Raw genomic sequence first — 25,088 nt, 5'->3', positions numbered from 1 at the left:
GGTATTCAAGATAGGAACTTGAAATTTGGCACACACATTCAGTATACCAAGTACTATTTATCAGATTTTTTTAGATGGCTACGTTCACACAAGGTCGCTCCAGGGGGGGAGCAAAGTGAGAGAAAAAATCCCTCCAAAATTTTCCTTTGGCATCATTTTCCCCGCTCCTGGTATATGGTATGAGCATACAAGTGGTACCGTTTGAAAGCCAGCGCCATTCTGAAGAGAATGAGGTATGAACCATGATCCTAGGGTAAATAGTGACGATGCAGTAGCTGCTTGACTGAAAGTCTAAAAAATAGCCCAAAAACCCCGGATCTCTTAAGGGATAAGGATTGGTATGCGCTAAGTTCCTGAAAATGGTCGAGCGGATAGCTCCACAAATTTTTACAATACACAATGAAATATGTATTGTTATTATGTTTACTTTATTTTGTTATGCTTATTTTCTTACATAAGGAAATACTGAACCGTTGTTCGAAATACTAAATAAGTGATTCCTTTGATTAGCATCCTTCCGTGTTGCTTTCTGTTCACAGGCAACAAAAGGAAAACAATAGAGAAAAATAAAAAGAAAGAAAGAAATTAATTTTCTAAAGTTCATTGACCCATAAATTTGTCCTTTACATTAAAAGGGACGAACGTTTGATCAAAATAACTGATTGGGAAATTATTTTTCTGCTTTCCCTGAAAAAATCCCAGGAATCAAGAATGAATTGTAATGAGCAACCGTAATGGGAAAATAATAAATATGTTGATTGTTCTTGACATTCACATTGTTAGGTATATGTTTACGATTGTTATGCTTACCTCGTAAGTTAGTGGGGAGTTTGTTCTTCTCAACAAAATGTGCTAAACGAAATAATACTTTGCTAGAAACACCATGCAAACTGAGAAAAGCTTTTCTACATACTTCAAATCATGTATTGCTGTTCTCTTCTATTGCAAAATAATTTTAACTCGATGTTATTTGTCCGGATGATTCCTTTACAGACCGATGTCTTTGAACGTCGTCTCGCTGGATGAAACCCATTAAGTAGGTGTCTCTTTCGTTCTTACTTCTACTTTTTTTCCTTTTTTTTTTTTTTTTTTTTTTACTGGGCAATCTACATCTGATTGCGCCATGGTGTAAACTGTGTTCTTTTTAACTGGGCAACAATTAACTGCTAGTTCAATTTGCACAACAATGCACTGCAAAGAGGGAGAAAGGGAGGTGCAGGAAACACTAGTGCATTCCTACCAACATACAAATAATCCTACAACATGCAGGCTTACCAACATGTGACAATCACAAAGCAAAACATTCCCCTTTTACTTGGTTATCCTAAAGTAGGTATAATGAGTGCAAGAAGGAAAATATTCCTGTAATCTTTTCCTTTTGAATGTCATTGAAAATTAAACACCTCAGTTTAACAGTAAAAGATAAACGAATCTTTTCCTTTCAACAGTTGGTGAGGATAGGTGATGATGTATAAAGGGGTGATATGTTTATGTACTTTATTTACAAATCACGCATATCACAACTACAGCTAATGAACTGTATGATTAAACCCATATTACTGATTCACCCAGATATCATGAAGGATCGAGAAATAAGACTCGACGAATATTTTAGATGTTACTTGCTTCAATTCTTGTTCAAGTGTACATGCGTTAATATGATAAATATAACATGCTTTGTTCATATGTTAATATACTGATATAATACTTAAATATTAGTACAATGAATTACTTATCTTAACATCTTTCTGCAGTAATCGTTGCTTGCTGCTAGCTAAACCACATGTTGCTTGCTAACCATCATACTTTGTCTTCGATCACACATAAACTGAGTAGCACTCTAAAACACTGTTAAGAACATGTGAATCTTGTATATTAATGAACATGAGTGTTTCTCTAACCTATGAATAAATATGCTTTTCTGAAACTATTAATGAATATGCTTGCCTAGTTGCACTTCGCAGCACATTGTCGAATGCACAGACACAACTTGAATAGCACACTGAAGGCACTGTTGCCAGCCAATGCAAACACAACTCACTAAAACTCACCAGAAAAATCACTAAAAGAATCACAAAGAATTCACTAAACTATTACAAAAAATGAAACTAATATGAATAAAAATGATGCACATATGCAAGCTTATCCATCCTCCCCCTCCTTGATTGGACACAATCAATTAATATTCTAGGGATAAAGGAATTAGCTTAGCAACACTACGCCGAAAAATGCCACTTTTACACTTCACAGTTGCCACTCGCACTAAATTATCACTGCCCGGATGAACTTCTTCAATCACACCTAACTTCCACACTTGAGGAGGAACATTGTCTTCTTTTAACAATACGACCATGCCCGGTTGTAGATTAGGCTGAGCTGACTTCCATTTTCTTCTTTGTTGTAACTGGTTGAGGTAATCCCTTGACCAACGTTTCCAAATATGCTGCTTCATTTGTTGAATCCGTTGCCATCTTCCTAATCTGTTGATAGGTACGTCCAGTAGATCTGGTTCCGGAAGGCTGAGAAGTGTAGCTCCCATCAAAAAATGTCCTGGACTGAGATACATTGGATCTGTAGGATCGTTGGAAATGGCTGTCAATGGTCTTGAATTTAGAATGGCTTCAATTTGAATAAGTAACGTGTTCAACTCTTCGTATGTCAGACTTGCAGTTCCTGCTACACGCCGTAGGTGGTACTTCATGGATTTTATTGAACTTTCCCATGACCCCATGTGAGGAGATCTGGCAGGAATGAATTTCCATTCTAAACCTTCTTGAGCTGAGTGTTCCAGGATGTCCTTTCTGTTAGTCTTGGATTCAAAAAATTGTTGCAATTCTCGATTGGCGCCAACAAAGTTTGAACCATTGTCGCTACAGATAGATAAGCATTTTCCTCGCCTAGCAACAAATCTCTTCAATGCTGCGATGAAGGCTTGAGAACTTAAGTCTGAAACTATTTCTATGTGAACTGCTCTAGTGGCTAAACAGATGAACAACGCTGCATAGACTTTCATTTGAATTTTGCTGCGAATCGTGGGCTTGACATAAAAGAATCCTGCGTAGTCCACTCCCACGTGTACAAATGGTCTTGCTTCATTTACTCTCTCCTTGGGTAAGTGTCCCATTAACTGTGATGAACTTGTTGATCTCCACTTGAAACAAACCAAACAATTGTGTACTATTGCCTTGACCATCTTCTTAGCTCTTGGAATCCAATATCTGGTACGCAAAGATGCAATAAGAAGCTGTGGTCCTGCATGAAGCAACCTTTTATGTTCTTCTTTGACTATCAGATGGGTGAAATGATGACCTGCAGGTAGGATGAATTGGTGCTTGTTGTCGTACTCCAAGTTTGAATGTTCCAATCTTCCTCCTACTCTTAGCATTCCTTCCGTGTCCAGAAATGGAAAAAGATCCTTGATTGGGCACTTTGTTGAAACTTCCATTTGTTGCTGCAAGTTCAATATTTCTTGATGATAGGTAGTATGTTGTACTATCTTGATACATCTGTGTAACGCTAAACGAAGTTCCGAAGCGTCAAGACTATCGGTTTTTCTTTCTAATTTCTTGGAAAGACAATTATGTTTGAATCGCAAACAATATGCTACTACTCTCAACATTTTGTTTAACGATGAATACCTTTTCATAAAGCTTGTTTCATGAACTGCCACCAAACTTATTATGACTTTCTTCTCTTCTGGAATATTAGCTGGCTCATTTTGTTCTTGACATGGCCATTCTGCTGTGTGAAGAAACTCTGGACCGTGCCACCATTCTCGAGACTGAATAAGAGTATTGGGATCCGCTCCTCGACTAACTATGTCTGCCGCATTTTCTTTACTAGGCACGTGGTGCCATTGATTGATTGATGTGATTCTCTGAATTTGAGCCACCCTATTGGATACAAATGTCTTCCAACGATTGGGAGGTGATTTGATCCATGACAAAACTATCGTCGAGTCTGTCCACAGGTGTATACCACTGACCTCTATATTCAATATGGATAGCGTTTTGTCTATTAGCTTCGAAAGTAACAGTGCTCCACATAATTCCAATCTAGGCAAAGTTTGCTTCTTCAGTGATGCAACCTTCGACTTTGAACAAAGTAAATTGACTTCAATGTTTCCTTGTTCGTCTGTAGCCCTGATGTACACTACTGCTCCAAAATTTTCTTCACTTGCATCGCAAAAACCATGTAATTGTATTTCCTTAACGTTCTCCGAAGACATTACGTTTCTTGTAATTTGTATCTTCGCCATCGCAGGTAACCAAGACATTAATTGATTCCACTCAACTTGTAGGACTGTGTCTAATGGGTCATTCCAATCCATTCCTGTCTTCCACAACTTCTGTAAGAAATTCTTGTATTTGATGACAATTGGAGCGATTAGACCTAATGGATCGAAGATAGATGACACTATGCTGACGACTTGTCTTTTTGTCATTGCAACATTACTTTCTACTGCAGTTCCATTTTTACAAATTTTGTTCGAAATTATAAGTTTGGCTGTTAATGGAATCCATGCTATTCCTAAAGTCTTAACACCGTCTTGCTGACCAAGTATGATTGGCTGTTGTTTTTCCCTGAAGTCTTCAGGAACTCCTTGAAGTACTTCTTCTTTTTTAGAACTCCATTTACAAAGCTTGAAACCTGCTCTGCTTAAAATATTAATAAGATCCTTCTGTAGTTCTAAGGCCTTTGACACGTTTGGTACTGATTTTAACACATCATCAATGTAGAAATTGTGTTTTATTACTTCTGCTGCTTCTGGAAATTCCTTGGAATTTTCCTCCGCTATTTGCTTCAGACATCTTGTTGCCAAGAAGGACGCTGACGAAGTCCCGTACGTCACTGTTTGTAACTCATACGACTGGATCGGTTCTTCTACTGAATTTCTCCAAAGGATGCGTTGTAAACACTTGTCCTCATCATGAATTAATATTTGGCGGTACATTTTCTCTAAGTCTGCTGTAAATGCAACTGGATACAACCGAAACCTTAAAATAATGGAGTACAAGTCATCTTGAACAATTGGCCCAACTTGAAGAATGTCATTCAATGATTTGCCATTAGATGTTTTTGCACTTGCATCAAAAACCACTCTTAATTTAGTTGTTGTACTGTCCATCTTGAATACAGGATGATGTGGAAGATAACAACTGCTGCTGCTGTTCACGTCTTCTGCAACTTTTCGCATGTGACCCAAACTTAAATACTCATCCATGAAGGCGGCATATTGTTTATGAAACTCAGGATTTTGTAGCAATCTTCTTTCAAGCTGCTTAAATCTTTGTAGTGCCATGTTGTAAGACTCTCCTAAAGCTGCATTCTCTTCCTTCTTTGGTAATTTGACAATAAATCTTCCATCTCCATTTCTGGTTGTATTTTTAAAAAAATGCTTCTCACAATGTTCTTCTTCCGGCGTATAAATCTTAGTCTGAAGATCTTCGAGTTCCCAGAATTTTCTCAATTGTGTATCCAAGTCTGTCTCCATCTGAGCAAAACATGAAATTACCGACTGGTTGGCTTCTTCGGGTATTGAAGGCATATTTCCGACGACAACGTATCCTAGCTTCGTTTCCTGCAAAACTGGATAATTTCCTTTTCTAGTCTTCTGGCCTGGCTCAAGAAGACTGTAGAATAACCCCGCACCTATAAGCATGTCTACTGACGACGAGCGATGAAAATTTGGATCGGCTAAGCAAATATCCTTTGGCAAGTTCCAATTAGTGTAATCAATATCCTTAGAAGGTATACAACCTGTAATGTTTGGCAATACTAAACAATCGACCACTGCATTAAAATCACATGTTCTTGAATAAATATGAACTTTAACACTGTGCTGAGCTTCGGAGGTTACAGAATTGATACCTCTAATGGGAACACGATTTTTCGTTTTCTTGAGACCTAATCTATGAACTAAAGCTTCGCTTACAAAATTCGATTGAGACGCTGCATCTAATAACACTCTGCATTGTTGAAAACGACCTTTAGTGTCTGTTACGTTAACTAACGCTGTTGCTAATAAGACTTGCTGACCATAATTAATCTTAAATGAGCAATAAGAGTCCTGTGGTTGAACTTGAACCTGATTCTGTTCCTTAACTTTAGGTATATTAGTATTATTGTTATTTGTTTTGCTTGAACTGTCTTTGTTAGTAGCCTCCTGAGTAGTATCTTCATGCAACAGTGTATTATGCTTAAAATTACATTTCTTACAAGTACTTGATTTGCATGCCTTTACTTGATGTTTATTACCTAAGCAATTAAAACATAGTTTATTTTGCTTCACGAGCTCCTTTCTTTGATTAATGTTGGCACTCAGAAATTCTGGGCAGCGAAAAACAGCATGCGTTTCTTTGCTACGGCAAATATTACATGCATTTGGAAGCACAGTAACAAACGCATTCACTTGACTGTTATTCTTTCTTTTTGCTTTGGAATCTACACTTTTGTTGTCATAAGTACCTTCAGATTGAGTAGGACGAATGTTTTCTAACATTTGACAACGACCTTCTAAAAATGAAAATAATTCCGATAACGATGGAAAGGAGTCACTACTTTGCTCAGCTTCCCATTCCCTTTTGCTTGTGGAATCAAGTTTTTCTACTAAATGCTGTGTTAGTAGTACGTCATGCAAAGGTTTGTCCAAATTCAATGCTTCAAGGGCTTGAAAATTACTGCGAGCAGTATTTACAAATTGTCTGATGTCTTTAGCGTTTTCTTTCGTTACTGGCGTGATATTGAGCAACCCTCGTACATATGTCGAAGCTATCAACCGTTTGTTTTCGTAGCGTTCAACAAGAAGCTTCCATGCAATTTCGTAATTTACTTCTACCGTTGGCAGATTTGCTATTAATGTAAACGCTTCTTCCTTGAGTGATGTGCGCAAATATTGAAACTTACAAACTGTACTTAATGATTCGTTATTGTGAATAAGGGAAATGAAAATGTCCTTAAAGGGCGACCACTCCTCGTATTTACCCCAAAATGTGGGCAAGGAAATTTTAGGCAATTGTACTGAGCTACTACTAGAATTTCCAGCTTTGTTATTTGCTGTTCCTGAATCCGTTTTTTGTTCAAAACTATCAATAAATTCTTGTAACTTAACCTTTGAATCATAATACAGTTCCTCGAATGTAATTCTGTGCGTTTCTTGTTCACCCGTCTCATCTAAGAGCTCTATTTCTGACTGTATCTCATCAAACTTAATAAAAACCCCTTCAAGTGCAACTAGCCTTGTTCTTGCTTCTTGTATGCTAGGTTTATTTTCATTCTGTAGTTTTTGAAGAAATGTCTGTATTCTTGTTGCCTGACCTTTGACCGAAGCACGTTTCTTAATTAATTGACCCAACTGCACTTCTGCCATTGTTTCAGTCCTTCTTTTTTAACTACACAAACCGCTGACAATATATTTTGCTTTTCACTTCTGAGTGACCTACAAACGTGTAACCTTGAATTCAGCTGGGTTGAATGCACACACACCACTGTACTAATATGAACAGCTTTGTCCTGCTTATGACAGCAGCACCCACACAAACACACACGAGAACAAACAATGCAAAGTCACGTTTCTCGTTCTGACATCCGGTGGACGGAGGACCAAAAAAAAAATGATGATGTATAAAGGGGTGATATGTTTATGTACTTTATTTACAAATCACGCATATCACAACTACAGCTAATGAACTGTATGATTAAACCCATATTACTGATTCACCCAGATATCATGAAGGATCGAGAAATAAGACTCGACGAATATTTTAGATGTTACTTGCTTCAATTCTTGTTCAAGTGTACATGCGTTAATATGATAAATATAACATGCTTTGTTCATATGTTAATATACTGATATAATACTTAAATATTAGTACAATGAATTACTTATCTTAACATCTTTCTGCAGTAATCGTTGCTTGCTGCTAGCTAAACCACATGTTGCTTGCTAACCATCATACTTTGTCTTCGATCACACATAAACTGAGTAGCACTCTAAAACACTGTTAAGAACATGTGAATCTTGTATATTAATGAACATGAGTGTTTCTCTAACCTATGAATAAATATGCTTTTCTGAAACTATTAATGAATATGCTTGCCTAGTTGCACTTCGCAGCACATTGTCGAATGCACAGACACAACTTGAATAGCACACTGAAGGCACTGTTGCCAGCCAATGCAAACACAACTCACTAAAACTCACCAGAAAAATCACTAAAAGAATCACAAAGAATTCACTAAACTATTACAAAAAATGAAACTAATATGAATAAAAATGATGCACATATGCAAGCTTATCCAATAGGTACAAAGAGAAAAATGGCTATCTCAGTTTGAAATGTCCAAATTATATAATGTTTTCCTTTTGCATCTCACCGATTCAATTTGGTTTAACATATATGTTTTAATTTTCTATATTACGTAGATGTGATACAATTTTCTTGCATCTATAAGTGATGCATAAATGTTCTTTGCAATACCAAGCAGGATTCGAACCCATGCTGAAATAAGGAGCTCTATATAGGCCCGTAACGTTAACCATCAAACCGTTAAAGCATGACTTAGCATAAAGCAATACTCCATCCATACAAACAGATGGAGTACTGCTTTATGCTATTTGACTTTATCTACCTATATATCATTTATATATTTTTTTCTTTTGTAAGGTGATATGACTGTATTCTGTATGTCTATTATATAGAGGTCTATATATCCTTGGCGGCAACGTGATTAGTCTTCCTTGTGAAGCTACGAATGTTACTGCCTGTAAGAATGGAGGAAAAATAAATTGCTCTTCGAGCATGGATCGCGAGGGACGTATATACATAATGTATATACCAAGCTGGGTGTAAAGAAAAACTTTCTTTCGGTGTTATTAGTACCCGAAAATTTGTTCGAGGAACACAAAAAATAGCTATAGCTGTGAAATGAGATATCAAAGTCAGGGAAAGGGAATATTTACAATGTTTGCACAAATGGATGTACCTCAGAGCAGTGGCGGCGATTGGACGTTAAAAGTGGGGGTCAAGATATGATCTGAATATTTGTATATCAATGTTAGTTTTCCTGGTTGTTTCTAACACTTTGTTTGACGAAAGGTTGTATAACTAATAGGATACTGTCTTTTTCAGTTAAAATACCGTATATCGTGTTTCATATTTAATTAAGTAAATTGACAAGAGCAACGCACATTAGGAACTAAATCTTGATTTCTTGCTCATGAAAATCATTAAATTCTGTCTGGAAAATTGTGTGATCAGTTTATTTTATAACATATTTGCAAAACAAATAAATAGAAAGTATAATATTAATAATACTAATGAAGAATGAGGCTTGTTTTGTAGAAGTTATATTGAAACTGGGGATTAATAAACAACTTACATTTTTTGTTCCACACTTGCCATTAAATGTATGTTATTACTTTTAGAAAATGAAAGACAGTAAATACTACAAGCATATGCTACGACACAATTGTAATATTAATTTCTTTGAATTGCAATTAAAACGCAATTCCTGTAGTTGTCTTAACTCCACGGGAAGACAAATAATCAATACACACTTACGCAACGGCAAATATTATGTGGTACCATTTTTTTCTATGAACCAGTAATATATGCAAAAACTTTACATTTCCAAATGAAACTATATACATTACCCATTTTAAATTATGCTTTTTAAAAGGTAAATTATTGAATTTCAGTCACTCAGCATCATCCCTATTTATCCTAGGATTATGGTTAGTACCTCATTCTCTTCAGAATAGAACAACCTTTCAAACGGTTCCATTTACATTTTCCCATTATGTCCCTAAGGCGGGAAATTTTGAGGGAAATCTGGATTTTTTCAAACTTTGATCCCCTCTGGACCCCCTATGTTAACGCACAGATCTCAAAATCAACTGAAAATTACAAAGGGGTGTATTAAATGTGTATAAAAAAAATCAAGCTTCTATCTTGAAAAATAAGTGCAGGAAAATGTTTACCAATGAGCTAAGAACATTCCCACAATGCCCCAGATGACCCAGATGTAATATAAAATTTTCCTGAGACATCCCTATTTATCCTAGGATCATTGTACGTACATCATTCCCTCCAGAATAGAACATACTTTGAAACGGTACCACTTACATGTCTCCATCTTGTACCTGAGGTGGGAAAATCATGAAAAAATTATTTGTTTAAAAAATACTCCTTCTTTGTAGTTTTTTTGTCCTCTGCAACCCTTTGTTTTAACGCAGAGATCTGAAACAAATCTGGAAAATACTAAAGGGTGTACTAAATGTATGTGCAAAATTTCAATCTTCCAGGTAGAAAAGTAAGCCCGTCAAAAATAATATCTCTATAATACTAAAGATTTTCGTATAAAAAAGGATCTAAGGTAAAAATTCCCAGAGACATCTCTATTTAAACTAGGATCATGTTTCGTACATCATTCTTTTTAGAACAGAACTGCCTTTCAAACGGTACCACTCACATGTCTCCATCATGTATCTGAGGAGGGAAAATCGCGAAAAAAGGGATCTTTGTTAAAAATATAACTTTTTTCCCTTTTTGCCCCTCTGGATCCCCCGTGAAAAATATTAAGAGGTGCACTGAATGTGTGTGCGAAATTTCAATCTTCTAGGTGCAAAAGTAAGCCCTGCAAAAAGTAATAAAAAGTCATAAAAATATTTTTTAAAGTTATGACGTCAGCACACTACATCTCGACGCAGAAAGGCGTGAAAGCATATGTAACGTGTTCTACAATGCCTCCAGTCTTGAGAAAGAAACAGAAGTAGAAAGCTTTTCTGGTACTTTTTAAACCGAATAATGAAGATTATAGCTTATCACAGAAAATCAGATGATATAATTTAAAAGAGTTTAGTGGTCACTTAAAAATGTGCCCCCTTACCCCTAATCGCCGCCCATGCCTCAGAGGAATCAAAAGCGTAACCTCAAAAGAATTGTTGAGTTTTTGGAGTTTTCTATCAAAAGTTCAGTAAGGAAAATCATTAAAGGTAATGAATGAACTTTGGCGAATGCTACTGATACTAATTTTGGCAAATATCAAACGGATTTAATTACTATTAGATAATCTCATTCATATGTACTTAAAGGAAAGAAGGAAATACATTAACATACTAAAAAATAATTTCGTTAATCAGTTTAATTTATTTGTGTATATAATGATGAAAAATTTATCAATACAATATAGTAAATATGTGTACATTGTTTTCTGTAGTGATATTTGAAAACAAAACACTGAAGAGATGTTTGTGGAAAGCCATATAAAAGAGCTGAGCAACAATACAAATACACACGCCCGTATACAAATATATATAATGGAAAGTACACATGTATGTATATTTTCTTATTAATGATAAAGGAATACATTAAATATAAAGTATACGGCAGTTCGTGTATATGAGAGTAGTAAGTTAAAATATAATCTCTAATTAGCAGCTCATAGGTACATTGTATTAGTACAAGTTATAATTTCGTACTTAGAAACTTAAACATGGAAAAAGAATATATTTCTTGTATTGCTAGCAAATAGAATATCTGGAAGAAAATAATAGTTTCGTTTCATTACTCTCCAATATTTTACTAATATAATTTAGAGATTTAGAGAATCGGTAGAGCAATTGAACTAGACATAATAGAATTTACTTATAAACAGATCTTAGTAAATTTAAGAAAACAGAACTTGAGGAAGCAGAGAATGAGTAATCGATTACATCTTAATAACAAAATCATCCGTATTTTATAGTGATCATATCGTATATCTTACTAATGTTGAAAGTCCACACGTAAGTAACATCACTTCGTGTTTTGTACTCAAATACTGCTTTCTTGTTCACAAAATTAATCACTTTGAGCTTGCTGTTTTCATGTAAATGAAACATGTACACTTCTACAGGTTTATTAAGTAATACTAATGTCTACTTTACAAAATATTTATTACTGCTGTTAATATTTAACTAATAATTAAAAACATTTATTAGTTCAAGAAAAAATTTTAGTAAATAATATAAGCCTGTCTTTTTACACACTTTGTTGTTTCAAAATGATATGGTGCCTTCCATTTCAACTCAGGCAAAAAAAAATATAAAATTGTACCATCACCATCTCAGATATTGTTGAAACTTTTTTTTATAGCAACTAGACATGTTTTTAAGAGACCCATATTTTTTTGTTTTGTCGAAAAAAATTTTCCCGCCAAGTAATGGGCCATCAAAGACGGGGAGTACAATTTATGAATTGTAGAAGACATGGAAAATGGTCAATTTCGGAGCCTCACCATTCGGCTATGGAGACAGGTAAAGTTATAATTCTTGTTGTGGTATGTACATAGGGATATAAATAAACTATATTTTATTATAGTTTGGTTTGCGCATGCGTATCTTTTTGTACATAAATTAACAAATGAACGTCAATTTATCTGAAAAGTCGAAGTTTGCGAATTTTTTTCGAGCACTTCCGGTTCGAATTTTAAAATTCTGTTTTCACGGTTGGTAAGACCTAGTTACCCGCTTTCCGAAAAAATTTTGTATCGCTTCTGTAGTCAACCGTTTTGTCGCAAAAAATTCGAGAAATTGTAAAATTTTGAAAAATCGCCATTTTGGGCGCCATTTTCTCGAAAACGCCATTTTTTAAAATTCTGAAATTTTGTCACATGGTTCAACTTTACCTGAATAATAAACACACCAAAGATCATTCTCGACCAATGCTTCATGAATTAACTGCAGCCTTTTAAAGTTAGCAAGGTTTCGCTAATTTTGATGTCACAGTTAGCAACATTGGGAACAATGAAAGTGCAATGATTTGATTATGTTTGTGGTTCACATTCATTAAATGAAGAATAAATGGTTTTCTTGGCTGTTTTTTTATTATTTTGATTAAAAAGGCTCTCTGAAATAATAAAATGAGCCTCCCTCTACTTCTCCGTTTTCTTAAACTGAAGTAATCTGAGGTGGAAATTACGATTACGAAACACACAAATTTCAAGTTCACTGACTTAAAATGGTCTTCGGAAACAAAATTTCACTTTTTTTTTTTTTTTTACATGGACCAATCATTTGCTTGGTTGTTGTCTTCTTTGCTAATAGCATGTAACCGTGCAGATGCTCCAATAGATGTTGGTTCACTCATAACTCATCCAGGAGTGGATCTAGGGGGACGATTGCCGCTCTCCCCCCTCAGAAGAAGAAACTTTCTTATTTATATATAAATAAAACCCATCCCAGAGTTTGGAGCTCTTAAAAGTAGCTCTAAGTAGCAGTATTACAATCCTTACCCCCCAGAAGTCCGTCCTGGATCCGCCCCTGCGTAGCACATTGTCGATAGTCACAATACACTTATTTTCACTTCTCTTATGCTCTTCTGTAAACCTGTACCCTGCTGAAGGTTCATGTGGAAGCATAAACAGCACTTCAACTTCACGTAATTCATGATTTATTCATAATATTTCTGCTACGCACCACTGGTTATCATACATATATGTATATAACAAAAGTTCCTTTTTGCAGATTTCTTAAATCTACACTTTGAAATGCAAAAGTTCGATTTTGGGGGAAGTATGAAGTTAGTTCATGGTGACCCGTTACTGCCATAAAAACTTCGCAATTTTCCCGAAAGCCAAAGATAACTTCGTTGAATACCAGTTACCGGTCGCATACTTCCCCTTTTTTCTTCAAGAAGTCGTCGAATTCAGTTCCAGGTAACAAAACGAGAGTAATACCCGGAGTTTGTACTTGCACTATACTCACGAATTCTCCTGCGGTTTTAGTGAGGACGCGGTGGCTCAGTGGTAGAGCGTTCACTTCCGGTGCTTGGGGTCCCTGGTTCAATCCCAGCTCGTGCCGCTGGGCTTTGTGGTGGACAAACACCGTGCTCGTGGGTTTTCTTGGGGTTATCCCGTTTCCTCCCACTTTCTGCATACCACCATTTCATTCATTTCTCATAATCACCGTCTTCCTTAGCCTAACCGGCATAACCGTGGAACATAAAACTTAAAGATTTCATTTCATTTTTTTCTTCTGCGGTTTTAATACTGTGTATTTGTTTTAGCCTAAGGCTATGGCGCGTTGCCACATTCTTTGCCCCCCCCCCCCCCTTCCCGGCATGGCAGGTTTCACTGCAAAAACACTGCTTTATCGGACCTGTCTGCATCTCGAACATCTTAAAGCGATTTTTAAAGTGGGATGCAGCACCATCAGAAATCACTGACACGGTTTGGGAAATTGTAGACACCTATTTTCACGTATTCAAACCTTTTTCTATAAAATATATTTTCGCTTTTCTTCGAGTATGTTTCTCCTTTAGCCTAACAGGCATAACCGTGGGACGTAAAACTCAAAAACTCTTCGAGTATGTTTAGAATCTTGTCTATGACTATGAGTACATGAGCCGAATCGTGTGTTTTATCGTCGTTTATTACAACAAAACTGTCAATTGTTTCATATTTCGGTGATAACTCTGAATTTCACTTTGCAGAATAACAGTCCAGTTTTCAACGAAGTCCACATGAAGTAAAATAGAATTTGTATCTTGAAATTTTATACGGTGGTTTTCGGTAGCAATCGATTCTCTTTGGATTTTCTTGATGTAGTCATGAATTACAATTCTTACAGTTAAACCGGCAATGTACGATACGAAAACAGAAAGTGAAACAGTTTTTTTTTTTAACGAGATCATTATTCTCCCATATGGCATACGTAACCACTTTCATTTTCATCAGGATCAATAATTAAAGACACCACACTTATTTCTTCCACTCCAGGACATTCACCACATTCTTGAAGAAGACAGCTGTCATTTTCTACGGATCATACTACTAAAGGAAATAGGTCACTCATGACAGCTTCAATACAGGTTGCACCTTTGATTTGTAGCAACGCAGTAGCAGCTAACTTAAAATTTGCACAATATACACACACACACACACTTCTCTCTCAGGTTGCGGACTGACACACTTTAGTCGAATACTATAAAATTCCGAGTGACCCGTTTTTATGCTGGGATTGTTCTGTTTAAAAATTCAGTAAATTTCTTTGGAACGCGTAAGAAAACGTTTCGATTTTTTTTTTTTAACATTTTGTCATTTTTCGATCCTGTAATGACATCGCACTTAATTGAGACTTTGTCTGGAGCATTCCAAATCATACTGAGGTAATAGTTTAGGCCTTTTATAGATCATCAGAATTCATTGGATGGCCATTTCAAGTAAACTTAAAATTTGTGTGTTTCGTAATCGTGATTTCCACCTCAGATTACTTCAGTTTAAGAAAACGGAGGAGTAGAGGGAGGCTCATTTTACTATTTCAGAGAGCCTCTTTGTTCAAAATAATAAAAAACCAGCCAAGAAGACCTTTTATTCTTCATTTAATGAATATGAACCACAAACATCATCAAATCATTGCACTTTTATTGTTCCCAGTGTTGCTAACTGTGACATCAAAATTAGCGAAACTTCGCTAATTTTAAAAGGCTGCAGTTAATCCATGAAGCATTGGTCGAGAATGATCTTTGGTGTGTTTATTATTCAGGTAAAGTTGAACCATGTGACATAATTTCAGAATTTTAAAAAATGGTGTTTTCGAGAAAATGGCGCCCAAAAATGGCGATTTTTGAAAAATTTTCAATTTCTCGAATTTTTTGCGACAAAACGGTTGACTACAGAAGCGATACAATTTTTTTTCGGAAAGCGGGTAACCAGGTCTTACCAACCGTGAAAACAGAATTTTAAAATTCGAACCGGAAGTGCTCGAAAAAAATTCGCAAACTTCGACTTTTCAGATAAATTGACGTTCATTTGTTAATTTATGTACAAAAAGTTACGCTTACGCAAACCAAACTATAATAAAATATAGTTTATTTATATCCCTATGTACATACTACAACAAGAATTATAACTTTACCTGTCTCCATAGCCGAATGGTGAGGCTCCGAAATTGACCATTTTCCATGTCTTCTACAATTCATAAATTGTACTCCCCGTCTTTGATGGCCCATTACTTGGCGGGAAAATTTTTTTCGACAAAACAAAAAAATATGGGTCTCTTAAAAACATGTCTAGTTGCTATAAAAAAAAGTTTCAACAATATCTGAGATGGTGATGGTACATGCTCTGCCTGAATTGAAATGGAAAGCACCATATAATTTTGTTGTTATAACTTTTAAAAATTGTCAACATAATTAGTCATAACATGGTAAGGCAAATATGCACAAATCTATTGATAATTGTATTTTTCAGTGTTTAAATGTGATTAAAAACGATTTCAATCATAGACTCATTAGTTTTAAGGTGTAGGAGCCTGAACGTTCATTGACACAGATACAAAACCTTTCCATTGGATCATATCTGTGCCGACCCAATCAAATTTTTATTGTTATGACCATATTTCTTTCAAGTTCTGCTACATATTACACTTCTACTTTCTTATTGAACTACCCAAAGGTCACTCTCTTCGCTGTTCCGACGAGAAATGCCTCATGTCTTGCACATAATATGCGTCCTTAAAACTTAACTCTTTTTAAATCGGAATGGCATCTAGTGACTTACTGCTACTATAAAACTCAGTTTTGGGTAGCTTTATACACTCACTCGTCTGTTAATCTTATCCCGTATCAAATAGCTTCGAGAAAGTTTTGAGTTTCTCCCCCACCCCAAAAAAATTTCCTTCTGTTTTTTTCTAAATTATTTAATTTTCCTTCTTAGAAACAAATTTACAAATTCAAATTTTAATGTTAATCAACATTTCGTTATGTTAATTACTTAACAATTGTAAACATTTTTACATAATCATTAAAATACACCTTACAGCTTTAAACTGAATATCCGAAAATATAACAGGCAAACTGATGGATGCAGATTTTATTCGCGTTGGGAAGCTAAACATTTAGGAAATATAACTCTACCGTATATTTAGCTCAATAAGAGTAGAAAAATAATTTAATCACCTGGAAAAGTATTACATTATCAAGAGTTCGACATGACAATTAAACTTGTATATTACATATTTTAAGAACTACGATGTAGTAAGAACAAAGATTTTCCATACCGTGTTTGTTTTCTTTTCTATTATCACATATCCCATTGCCTAGTAGTAAATATATTTCGAATTTTTCATAATAATAATAATAATAATAATAATAATAATAATAATAATAATAATAATAATAATAATAATAATAATAATAATAATAATAATAATAATAATAATGTGGTTATACTTATAATACATTCAGAATTGTGTCTAATACATTTTTTTGACACTCGCTCTTTGGCTGTTAAAGTTGTTTGAAGTTTTGTGACCCTTTCAGCTCCGGGGCTATACGAGACAAGAACTCTTATTATTATTTTGACACAAGCTCTCAAGTTGTTGTCGAAACTAATTCATGAACAATGGTGATACTTATTTTTAAATCTAAATGAAATATTTAGTTTAGTGTCTCACTCTTTCTCCTTTAGGCGAAATGGTAAGGTTAATTAGTGAAAAGTGAATAATTACGAAATTACTGGAGAAATAAGACTCTAGCAGTAAAGCGGAAGAACATCATGAAAACTCACATATACAATGTTGTACATCATAATCCCAATTGAAAGGAAACAGAAACACGTATTCTAGAAGTTTGCTTTATTATTGTACAACTGTAGTATGCCACCTAATCTCTTACTTTATATGAGAATAACTTGATTAAAGTTTTAAATTTCATATTAGAAACGTTGTTATGTATTTAATTACCTATCTGATGGACTTCTAACGTAATTACGAAAGGTTACTTGATTAGAAAGATCGCCAGGATCGTTTTCTTGTTTACAATATGCAAGAAATATGAATATACATTAATTTTGAGATGAAGTATAATGCTTCATCTAATATTGATAGATAAATAAAAATTAAGTAGAGCTATCAGTTTGTTAACTATAAATGCCTAATGAAATTTAAAAATTAAGTTTATAGGAAGGTGTAGATACTTCTGTTTGATATGTGAAGCAATGACTAGTGAAGTCAACGTGTAAGATTTAGTTGTGAGACTTGTCCTTATAATTTTAAACAAGAATGAATATAGTTTTATTTTCTTACTTTACGTTAATATAGCAATATTTAAATTTGTTATTCAAATCATCATCACTAAAGTGATTTCTAATTGCCCTTTATCCAAATATGATTTTTAATGATTCTAGATAGTTATTTCTTCAAATGTTATATGTGAATGAGAATCATCTACACCCTGTTGGAGAATTGACACAATTTTCTCACAATTAGTAATGATTAATTAAACTTTTATTTATTCTACAGGATCATTTCAACTCTTCTATGAAATGACGCAGTGGCGCATAGAATAAAATCATCGTGAAATTCAATTACGAAGAAAGGGAAGAAGATGAGGTTAGAAAATGGAAGAAGCGTGTGTTGAAAATATATGCATACTTGTGGATCTGTCAGCACAGCGTTTTCAATTTATGAATTCTCAATTGTGACCCATAAAGTTTTAATAACTTTTAGACTGTCATATATAGAACTATTTGCCACAATAGTGTAACAGGTGGGAGCTTGCAGACTTTGTTCCATTCTGAGGCAGGTACACGTTTCAATGTATTTGAAACTACAAGTATAAAAATGAACTTAATAATTAATATAATTGACCCTTCCTTCCACTACAGAAAAGCTTTAAATAAATTTCAACAAAATGGATTTTAATGTATGTATACGATTCTGTGAGAAGATGTTCTCTACTTTATATCTATATAATGTCAACTTTCTGTATCATAAACATGCATGGTTCCGTTTGGGAAATTATAGAGCTTATGTATAGGCCTCAGCTCAGTTGTGGTTATTAAAGTAGATATATGGGCTCCAATTTACACTTATTTTACTTATGGGCCCCATGTAATGAAATGTTTGGTCTGGTGACTTGAAACTGTTGCTTTTGTTGTTAAGTATGAAGATAATTGTTAACGTAATTGTTTTCGTTCAAGTACAACCTTGTCAACGAACTTTAAAAATGTTCTTTACTGAATTATCTATGTCTGTGTGTCTGTTATTTGCGATTTTTTTTCAATTTTGAACACTGCATTCGATAGAGCATCAAAACCTATCAGAGAAAGTGATTAAATGTTTCGTGTCACTCATACCGTTCCCGAGATATTGGCCAAAAAATGGCCGATTTCCGGAAATTTAAGGACCCACATCTCGGTAACCGTAAGCCATAGAGAGATCATATTGGTGTTGTTCAATATCTGAAAGGATGGTAAACATTTTGGTAGAAATAGTAACCGGTGGCCTCTGTCCAACTGGCCAGTGGTTTGGCCAATAGAAGTTGGCCAGTGGCCACCAATTAATATCGATACGAAAATGTTTAAAACTCTATTACGGATTGATTATCACTAATATCATCTCTCTATGACTTACCATTCCCCTGATATTGGCCAAAAGTGACCAATTTATAGATATTTAGAAAGCCATAGCTCGGGAACCATAAGTTGTAGAGAGATGATATTGATGTTGATCAATACCTAAGAGGATGTTAAATATTTGGTACCAAATAGTAACCGGTGGCCACTGCCTAACTGGCCACTGGTTTGGCCAATGGCCAGTTTGCTAGTGGCCACCCATTATTATCGGTACCAGAATGCTTACCATACTCTTAGGTATTGATTAACATGAATATCATCTCTCTATGACTTACCATTCCCGTGATATTGGCCAAAAATGGCCAATTTGTTGATATTTAAAAAGCCATAGCTCGGGAACCATAAGCTGTAGAGAGATGATATTGATGTTGATAAATACGTAAGAAGACGAAAAATATTTTGGTACGAAATATTAACCGGTGGCCACTGTCTAACTGGCCACTTGTTTGGTCAATGGCCAGTTCGCTAGTGGCCACCCATTATTATCGGTACCAGAATGTTTACCATATTCTTAAGTATTGACTAACATGAATATCATCTTTCTATGACTTACCATTCACCTGATATTGGCCAAAAATGGTCAATTTGTTGATATTTAAAAAGCCATAGCTCGGGAACCGTAAGTTGTAGAGAGATGATATTGATGTTGATCAATACGTAAGAAGATGGTAAATATTTTGGTACCAAATAGTAACCGGTGGCCATTGATTAACTGTTTACTGGCCAAGTAGCCACGTTTCCCTAGATATTGGCCAAAAAGTTCGAATTTCTAAATATTTAAGCAGCCATATATTGAGAACTGTGAGTCATAGAGAGATGATATTTTGCTAATTTTTGCGAAAAAGAGAAGGTACGGCTAAAAATATTTACTTTACATCTAGGAACCATAACAGTTATCCTCCCCGCTCCATATCTCCATTCTTTTTAGGTTCGTTCTGGCAATGCTCTTGGAGCATTCTTAACTGGTATTTTATTTGGAATATATCTTCGGAACCAATCGCTTTAAACAGGATGTAGCTTCTTAACATGCTAGCAAGGTAGTTTTCTCAGATTGAATGTTTAATAGTGCGATAGACTTCAGTTCTCCAATTCAAAATTTAGATGTCATCTTAGAACGTCTATGTGTGATATAATTCTGTAGGATAAGGTAAAGAGACATTAATAAATATTTACTTTAAGAAATATGCAAACGCATTACATTGTGAGGAAAACTGCTCAGTACTTATTGGGTTAGGTGTCTCAGAACTTTGCATTTTCCCGTGAGATGAAAAGTTTTACAATTAAGAAAAACATATAACCATATTATGAAGAATTATTTGGCAATTTTGTATTGCTATACTTTAGCTCAATTTTACACTATCCTATTGATCATACATGAAACACATATTGCACTGTGCATACATCTTTATAAATGCGTAACTAAAATTGATATAATGTATTTGCATGATGTGAATTAAATTGACGTTATAATTAAACCTACAGTGTTGTGATATACAACGAATGCTAATTTCTCTTTAGTACACATACAAAATTACACATCAGATACACAAACTCCTAAACAGTGATAGAGTGCTCACGTTTATCGAATAGGACTTCTGGTTCGATTACAGCTCATTACAAGTGAACTTTGTGGTGTACAACCTCAGCGTAAATGGGACCCTTCGATTTGTACCACCTTCCTCATTCGGCCACTTTATTCATTATCATCATCACTGTCTTTCTTAATCTCGGTGCATAATCATCAGTGGTTAAACTTAATAACAAAAATAAAAAGAAACAGAACCAAACAATAAACGAAATGTGTAGTGGAAACAGTTTTAAACCTTCTTGGGTTTTGGCTTTACATTCCCCGTTCTGTTGATAAGAGTTAGCCAAAGAGGTTTGTCTGGAGCAGCGAACAGGTGTTTGGGATGAAGACCCACATCCTTTGGAGTCTTATCACATGTCCGCAGCTCAAAGTGGCTCAACATGTAAATGATGCAGACTTTTAACTCCAATAGCGCGAGCTGCTGACCTGAAATATATTAAAATATATTTTAATAAGTACTATTTTACATAAACTCGCAAAATCTTTAATCAAAATACAAATTAAGTAGAAAATAAAGGAAATTATAAATTGTTTCTAATATCTTATTGTCAGTAAGCGAATGTCCTTTCATCGGTTAATATCATGCAATGTACCGTCGTCGTCAGAAAAAAACTGAGAGCGCAACACCATCTATCATTCTTTAGATCACGCTTCACCCTCCTTTTATTTGCCTGCCCTCTCCCATGCAAATACCACTGCTGGACTCTAGGAATGGTCATGAGACACTTGATATCGAGAGTGAACAATGGACATTATTCCTGTCACAGGTGGATATGAACAATCTAACCCTGCTATTTGTGTGAATGCGGTGTTTTATTTATTTTTGTTCAGGAATTTTAAAACACAAAAAATCTATAAAGATATAAACTGTTAAAAAGTCTAATCCCTTTGGTTTGTTACTTGTTTTAAATCTGTAAGTGTTGTGCTTGTTTAATTCGTTTCCTATTGTTTTCTTCTTCTTCTTCTTCTTCTTCTTAATATTATTATTATTACTAGTAGTAGTGGTAGTAGTAGTAGGGGCAGTAGTAGTATTTAATGATTATGTAATTTGCCGATGAAGATGATCGTTTCGTCTTATTCTTCTTGATCATCGTCAACCATGCTGATAACTTCGGTGAGGAAGGGTCTACAGCATTGCTAAAGGGAAGCGCTAGTTCTCACGAACGTCTCGGTGTGTTGTTGCTTCGATCCAATGGAGTTTTCACTTGTAATGTTAAAAAATAAAAATTTTATGAGTAAATAATCCTTAATTTCAGATTAGGACTCACCCTCTCCTAGAACTCGAAATCTCATATGATCCCAACGTAGATAATATGGAAAATAAGTACCTGGATTCCTGAAGTCTAGTGTCGTGTGATAACAGAGAATAGTGAGGGAAATACAAGTACTGAATTTAATTGTTCGAGTGATGCTAATAACCTGTCTCCTCTTATAATAGACAAAGTTATTACATATACAGTTGGGCAGAGGAAGGCTGTTTTTAAAATACGAAATCGAAAATTGTCGCTCTGCACAAATCATCATCAACAAATAAAGAACTACTCAAATTAGATAAATTTCAAACTTCCGTTGAGGCTCACCGACTACTGAATGTTGGTCGTGGAGTAACATCATATTGGAATGTCTTGAATAGAAAAGACAAAGAGATTAAATCTCAACTAGCACACCAGTGTGTAGTTACAGTAGCTCGAATGAAAGTAAATAGATAGGTGAACTAATTTTAACATACTACTGTATTTTACCTTCAGTTTATCAACGATTTAAGAATTTCTGAAAGCTGAGGGATAAAAGTGCTCCACTACATACTTACCAATCTCAGTTACTTTAAATGTAACATTTCGAAAGCACCAGAACATCCTGTAATGTAACGTTGTTATGTGTCCTTACTGTGCCTAAGAAAGCCATGGTGTATGTGCTCTGCAGCTATCAAGTCCTACTAAACAAATCCGAGAGCAGGTTACAGTTGAGCAAATGGAAGAAAATTGTTGCAAATAGATTGTTCCCAATCTAGAAAAGTGGATGGTTTGCAATCTCACCAGTCGTTTGGGCACTACCTGGTAAGGACTTCAACGTAACGTGAAAAAGCAAAGTTGCCTGTTCAACAGTCTGTTCCCTTAAACATTACATTGAGTTGTTGAAACGGATTTTAGGTGTAATAGGTTCCCTCACAGAATAATGTGCACATTCACCGTTTCACTTTTGTTGTGCTGTAACGTTTACTAAGAAAATAGGCTGAAGAACTGACACTCACTTTATGGATTCTTTCATCCAGTGTATGTCTTTTTTCTAAGTATGTATATTATACTCTCCTCAGGGATGAGATTTTCGAGTGTAATAATGTCTCTATAGACAAGTTCTTTCAGGGCGATGCCTTCATGAAGACAAAGTCTAGGCGACATTGCACTAGATCTAATTTTGAGGAAATTCAATACTTTCTTTGCAAAATTGCTCAGCTACAGCTAGAGTTACCCTTCTTTAGTTCAGATGTGTGATATGGAAAACATACCGTATTATTAATAACACAATGCAACAAATTGCAAGCTGACAAAAACTTTTTCGAAAATGTGGGATTTCTTTATGTATTTCAACCTCCTGAATTCGAAATTGACACTGAAAATATCGTATTACCCACAGTTTTGGCAAAAATCGCTTCCATTTGCGATTGATGACAATGCAATATAATGATATTACAATATATAGGAAAACATCATATGAAGCTCAGAAGAGAGCATCGCTTTCAACTGTTCAACAATTCCACCCCTAGCGGCACACATCAAACTGTCACATTCGAGATAGCGATTCCTGTTCGTCACTGTGTTGTTTGAGGAAGGAAGTACGTGTTAGTGTTAGTGTACAATATATATTCGAGGCTGTGTTAACTTTCCTAAGAGTTTTTGTTATATTTGTGGTGAAAAACGATGGAAGAAACACTACTGATTTCGTGAAAAAGGACTACGAAGTCTATTTCAGAGTGAAAGTAGGCTTACATCAACAAACCATGGACTCCACAGGTCGTGTGGGTTGTGTATGCTGAAGATTTAGGACGGTGGGCGTCAGGAAAGAAGAACAAATCATTACGATTTGGCATCCCTATGGTCTGGCGGGAGCTACAGATTCATATCGACGGCTCCTACGTTTGCTCTTGAAAGGTTACTGGTTTCAACGAGAGAAACAAAAAGACTATTGAGTATCCGATCAACATTCGCTCAGCGATTCGTCCTGTTCAACATGGCTCGGTTATACCTATACCACATCCTCCGCAGACATTAGATACGGACGACAGTGATGACATAGATACCGTGCAGGACACGGACGATATCGAGTTTGAAGTAGGCATAGATGAGGACACTATTCTGTTCACTCAGTGAGATATAAATGATTTAGTCCGTGATCTGGGGCTGACAAAGGACAAAGCAGAGCTTCTAGAGTCAAGACTGCGTAAAAGACATTTGTTACGTCACATTTTACAGACAAAGGGACTTGATATTCACACAATATTTTGCTCAAATAGACTTTTTAGTATACTGCAGTGATGTACAAGGTCTGATGGGTCAGTTGAACATGGGCCAGGTGACTGGAGACTGTTTGTTGACTCATCTAAAAGAAGCCTGAAGGCAGTTCTGCTGCACAATGGTAATATGTATACCTTAATATCTGTTCTCCAGTCTATGCACCTGAAGGAAGTATATGACAACATGAAGGTGCTTTTTACTACCATACATTATCGAAATCAAAATGGATGGTGTGTGGTGATTTGAAAGTGTTGGGTATGCTTCTAAAACAACAATCAGGATATACCAAGTTCGCTTGTTTCACCTGCGAATGGGATAATCGGACTCGTGACAAGCATTGAGAAGAAAAACAGTAGCCCCGAAGATTGGAATTGGTTCCAGGGACAACAATATGAAGTGTGACCCTCTAGTGGAAAGAGACAGGATATTCTTGCCACCTCTGAATATCAAATGAAGCAGTTTGTTAAAGTATTACCTCAGTGTGGCAACTATTTCAAATATCTTTGTAAGAAGTTCCTCAATCTGTCAGACGCTAACATGTAAGTTTAAAAGTGTATTTACTAGTTCCAATGTTCGGAAACTAATGCTGG

General features: G+C 35.3%; 2 protein-coding genes across 2 annotated transcripts in view; both read right to left on the bottom strand.

The window, feature by feature from the left end:
- Positions 1-2,179: 2,179 nt before the first annotated feature.
- Positions 2,180-5,302, bottom strand: LOC145667804 (uncharacterized). The gene is made up of 3 exons (XM_081735237.1): positions 4,757-5,302; positions 3,686-4,348; positions 2,180-3,151 (listed from the first exon to the last, which is right to left on the bottom strand). The coding sequence occupies exons 1-3, from the start codon at positions 5,300-5,302 to the stop codon at positions 2,180-2,182; spliced, it is 2,181 nt and encodes a 726-aa protein (XP_081591363.1).
- Positions 5,303-21,215: 15,913 nt separating this feature from the next.
- Positions 21,216-25,088, bottom strand: part of LOC145667803 (cytochrome P450 6l1-like) — a 39,267-nt gene continuing 35,394 nt past the window's right edge. Inside the window, exon 5 of the mRNA XM_081735236.1 lies at positions 21,216-21,412. Within this exon, the coding sequence (XP_081591362.1) occupies positions 21,216-21,412 (197 nt within the window). The remainder of the gene's footprint in view (positions 21,413-25,088) is intronic.

Source organism: Thermobia domestica, chromosome 13 (assembly GCF_964235325.1).
Source record: "Thermobia domestica chromosome 13, izTheDome1.hap1.1, whole genome shotgun sequence".
Classification (NCBI taxonomy): Eukaryota; Metazoa; Arthropoda; class Insecta; order Zygentoma; family Lepismatidae; genus Thermobia; species Thermobia domestica.
The sequence above is the reverse complement of the archived record's forward strand: the minus strand, read 5'-3'. Positions and strand labels throughout refer to the sequence as shown.

Bases quoted from the DNA above. Each gene is read 5' to 3' on its own strand.
- LOC145667804 (XM_081735237.1), bottom strand. From the start codon at position 5,302: ATGGCACTACAAAGATTTAAGCAGCTTGAAAGAAGATTGCTACAAAAT. The intron at 4,349-4,756 runs GTAATAAAACAC...AATTTCTTACAG, and splicing joins AATTTCCAGAAGCAGCAGAA to AAGTTGTGGAAGACAGGAAT. The intron at 3,152-3,685 runs GTCATAATAAGT...GTTTGTTTCAAG, and splicing joins ATATTCCAGAAGAGAAGAAA to TGGAGATCAACAAGTTCATC.